Here is a 4879-nt window from a genome sequence, read left to right as displayed (position 1 = left end):
TAAGCCACTTGTTTTGTTTCGAGTGGAGTTCCTTTGTCCATTTGTCTCATGTATCATAAGAGCACACAGCGGTGCCTCGGAGCCATAAAACTCTGGGACGTGACTTTTTAACTCTGTTGGCATTTACAAGAAATATTACCAACAACAGGATCAATATTTGATTCCCATTTTCAGTCTAACTGTGTTGTGGTGCAGCAGCAAAAAGCAGTTAGGATTTAGTGCTGGCTGACAAAAGCTTGAAACAGTTTGTTTATATGGAGGCACTGAGCTGTGTAATGCCTCTGGATTTCCAAACACTGAGGGAATTAAAGTGTGTAAAATGACATTTCTCTGGAGTTTTCTTGCCTTTTTATCACTCTTTTTTTTTTTTTTCCTATGAGGATGCAAGACTTACTTTTATAGTAACAAAACAAACATGTGGGTAATGGATCATTACAAAGCAGTTTTAGGTTTACAGATCCTCCCACATCAGATGTTGATGGTGCGTATTACACAACCTGCATTGTGAGATGTTGCTTTAGTTGTTAATTTATGGCTTATTGGTTTGTTGTTTGTGACAGTTGTTGTTTTTGTTATATTTGTCTGAGTTTGCAAACGGCAAAGCAAATAGAATATCTGTCTCGTCAGACAAAACGTATGCAATAAATATATTGCTTTGTTCATGGTGCACGGCACAAAAAGTAGCTTTGATGCTCGGATTTTTGCATGAAGCACATTATGAAAAGATGGTAATTCTGTACTTGTCAGCACTCTGTGCAGCAAAATTTAATCCAGAGAGTAATATGTCATGGCTTATTTCATAACAGCAGACAAGGAGAACGCATCATTAATCTCAATGTCCTGAGGCACCCATGCCTTCAGCACAGTGTTACGTAACTTTCTGGCAGTGTGTGTGTGTGTGAGGGTACATGCTTGTGTGTATGAATGAATAAATGTACTACGTGTGTGTGTGTGTGTGTGTGTTCATGTTTATGCATGGGTTAAAGCTGGAGACAGTTTGTCCACAAACTGTGTGGGTGGTTTCTGGTGTGCATTTATGCTTTCATACTGTGTGTGCGTGTGTGTGTTCTCAGGCAGACAGATGTGAAGGATGACTTCATGCTCAGAGATCTGTGGGTCAGACTACGGTGAGCAAGCTCAAGCCAGTGGAAACTGCCAGCAGTATGGAGTCCGCTCCTACCTACACCAGGTAACAGTGCAGACTCACACACAGAGTTAAGTACAGCACATTCAATTAAAAGTGAAAGCTTGTTCACATCATCACTAGATCTTGATCTCTTGTGGGATCAGTTTCCGTATTTGAATTGGAAACACCCCCGACAGCATATTTCTGTGATTCCTTCTCCAGTTTTACGAGGAGTGCACGGCTTCTATCTGGGAACGTGATGAAGATTTTCAGATTCAGAGATCACCTAGCAGGTGGAGCTCTTTACTCTGGAAGGTGAGGTTAACCTTCAGCTTGTTTTCAAATCATTACAAAAAAACTCCCCCAAAAAACAAAAACCACAAGACATTGGTGTCATTTAAATAATGTTAGGCAGCTGAAAAGACTGCAACTAATGATCTGGAACTAAAACCTCTTCAGACTCACATCAGTGTCTGACTTCTTTCTTTCCAGGTCTGTCTCGCATTCGGCACCCTGATCTTGTTTGCAGGCCTCATTGTTGTTTTGGTGGGTTACGCTACTCCAGCCAGGATCGAAGCCTTTGGTGAAGATGATCTCCTTTTCGTTGACAGGTATGGAAACAGCTCAGTATATCATTAGCTGTTATTCTCACACAGCTACACTGTAGACTCAACAGTAATAATGTGTGCTTGATTTTAATTAACATCCTCCTAGACTGGATCATAAAGAAGAGAACAGTGCTCTAGTGGGACAAACATTGTCAAAGTGATTCTCAGCATTGTAAAAATATTTGATCACACACTGCATGGTAGCTGTTTTTTCTAAATAAACTTAACTCAAAACTCTAATCCTACTCACCTTACTAGTTTATACCTCATGGCATCTTTGTCCTGTTTTCGACCAGCCACGCCGTCAGCTTCAACCGTGCGCTGGATGTTTGTAAGCTGACCGGAGCTGTGCTGTTCTGTGTGGGAGGCACCTCCATGGCTGTGGGTCTCCTGCTGTCTGCCTTCGCCAAAAGCTACTCCAAAGAAGAATTGTATCTGCAGCAGAAGTTTAAGGAGAGGTTGGCAGATCTGCATGCAACAGTCGGTAAGGTTTCATTCTCTGCTTTCCTGCTATGCAACCCTAACTCCAAAAAACTTACATTCCTGTACAGCTAAACTGCATTCTCTAGCATGTTTTGAAAGAAACACATTTCCTCCCAGTAAGGTAAACATATGATGTAATAGGAATGTTTTAACTTTCAAAGCCACAAAGTCTGCATTGGGAAGTCAAAGAGGTGGAATTAATAATAAGTCTCATACGGGACATTTGTGTCTCTTGTGGAATATTTATAGACTTAAAGCTGGAGTATGCAGGACTGTAGAAACCAACAACTGGATTTTGAAAGCACAAAGCTGCAAAAAAAAATAAGATAGAATAAAAATAAATAAATAAATCTTACCGTTTCCCTTCAGGTCTCTCTCCAAAGTTAATCCTTTAAAACACATGAACATGCACTGTCTGAGTGCTACTGGGCATCTAATCCATGAGAGAAAACACACAAACTGTCAAAAACATCCCATTCATCCATCCATCCATTATTTATACACCGCTTAATCCTCACTAGGGTCATGGGGGGCTGGAGTCTATCCCAGCTGACTTAGGGAGAAGGCAGGGGACACCATGGACAGGTCACCAGTCTATCACAGGGCTACACTTAGAGACAGACAACCAAGCACACTCACATTCACACCTACAGACAATTTAGAATCACTAATTAACCTCAACATGTTCTTGGACTGTGTGGGAGGAAGCTGGAGAACCCGGAGAGAACCCACGCTGTATGGGGAGAACATGCAAACTGCACACAGAAAGATCCCAGATGTCCTCATTGGGACGCGAACCGGTGACCTTCTCGCTGTGAGGCAACGATGCTAACCACCGAACCACATCCCATTCAAAGCCAGTATCAACAAACATAAGACAAATACCGTCAAACCACTGCTGCTCACAACTAGGCTACGGTGCAGACAGGTGGTGAACATGTGATGAACCTGGAGAAGGATGGAGATTACCAGTACACAAATGCATGCAACCATCTTGCATGTTTAGCGTTATAGGATGTGGCTTTACACTCTGGTGTTGAAGTGTTTGGGCATAGGTGGGCAGTTACCTAGTCAGACATGTTTTAGTTTAGTTTAGTTTAGTTTTGCTTTGTGAGCTCAAACTATTAAAAAAATACAGACTAAGCAATGCATAATATGTAAGCATCATTGAGAATTCAAGTACAATACTCAATAAAAGAGAAAAAAAAAGCAGAAAAGAAACTGATATAAACATAATAATGCACATACACACGTATGTCAACTTATATCTAGTTTGAGAAGGAACAGAACGAAGCAAAAGCATATCTAGCGTTGCCCCTTCTGTACAGTGTCAAAAGAACAAACTAACAAACAAAAAAGAAAAAGAAAAACAAGACCGAGAACAAACTACAAGGCTTCACCCAAAGTGCTGATCATAAGCAGCTATGTGCACAGTTCTTAATCCACATGTTCTACCTCTATAAACAGTACACATATAAATATATATATATGTGTGTGTGTAAGAAGGTTATTCACTCATCTCATGCAGACTGAATGGCATGGATGACAGAAAGCAAAAAAAAAAAAAAAAGGCCTCTGGAACACATTGCATACTCTAGATTTAATATCTAGCCTTTCACAATGTTTGAAGTTTCTCTGTTTTTTAGGGTGACCAGGGTAAATAATAATGTATAATTGGCTGCAATAAATGAAACACAATACAATAAATGGGAAACATACACATTTTTGATATTAGACCAACAAATGTAATCTGGGAGAGATATATGTGTCTCTCAAAATGGAATTTAGTTGTAGAGGAATGTAATTTTTAGCCATAAATAGAGAAAGCGAAAAGGTTTTTTTTGTGTCATTCTGATGTGCATGAATGTGACACTAGTATTAACTCCTTATGCCACAGGTTCCCCAATAATGAGAGCACCAACCCCCGGAGAGGGAAAGGTGCCAGTCACTCTCTCCAAAGTGCAGAACATCCAGCCAGTGACCACAAAGTCAGAGACCTGATCAATGTCCGGATGAAGGCGTATAGTGTGTGTGAGGACTGACTGGTGTGTGCGAGTGTGTGTGTATGTGTGTGAGTGTGTCAATCTATGTGGGCAGTTTCTCTTGTTGAAAGGTCAGCTTACATCACTGGGAGTATTGGTTCCTCATCTTTATTTTCCATGTTTGACATTAAAGTTTGATTTTTTTTTTTTTTTTACTTACATGAACAAAGTTTTTGTTGTCATCGGGTGGACAAAAACTCACAATAATGCAACAGAGCACATGCGGGTCTTCACTCTCGCCCAGAAACAAACCGCAGAAGCAAATTAGCAGAACCCCATCCATTGAACAACAGCGTGGTAGTTTCTACAGGGCTATTGTTCTGTCAAGAGGATTTTTTGTGAAGTCGGATGGTGTTACGGCTGGAGGGCGTAGAGCAGCAGATGCAGTGTTGTTTTGAAGTTATTGGTGTTTGGCCCTTATTCCCAGAAATGATCAAAAGTAGCACTGAACACAACAATCATTATCTCTGGCTGGTGAACATCAGAGGATCGGTGTTTGTATGTACAGAATACTTACTTGTGTACTTGTGTATTCAGCTCGAGTGTTCATCCAAAGACTGACAATGAGGTAGTAGGTAATAGTTGTAGCTTAGAGATGCTTCTTTTTTTTTAGTGCAGTT

At 40.6% G+C, this 4879-nt stretch overlaps 1 protein-coding gene across 1 annotated transcript; it reads left to right on the top strand.

The window, feature by feature from the left end:
• Positions 1 to 1090: 1090 nt before the first annotated feature.
• nrsn1 (neurensin 1) lies at positions 1091 to 4218 on the top strand. The gene is made up of 5 exons (XM_008286190.1): positions 1091 to 1189; positions 1349 to 1441; positions 1619 to 1737; positions 2031 to 2218; positions 4115 to 4218. The coding sequence occupies exons 1-5, from the start codon at positions 1091 to 1093 to the stop codon at positions 4216 to 4218; spliced, it is 603 nt and encodes a 200-aa protein (XP_008284412.1).
• The last annotated feature ends 661 nt before the right edge of the window (positions 4219 to 4879 follow it).

This window comes from Stegastes partitus, unplaced genomic scaffold, assembly GCF_000690725.1.
Source record: "Stegastes partitus isolate 25-593 unplaced genomic scaffold, Stegastes_partitus-1.0.2 Scaffold440, whole genome shotgun sequence".
Taxonomy (NCBI): domain Eukaryota; kingdom Metazoa; phylum Chordata; class Actinopteri; family Pomacentridae; genus Stegastes; species Stegastes partitus.
Note: the sequence above shows the minus strand (reverse complement) of the source record. Positions and strands in the feature narration are given on the sequence as shown.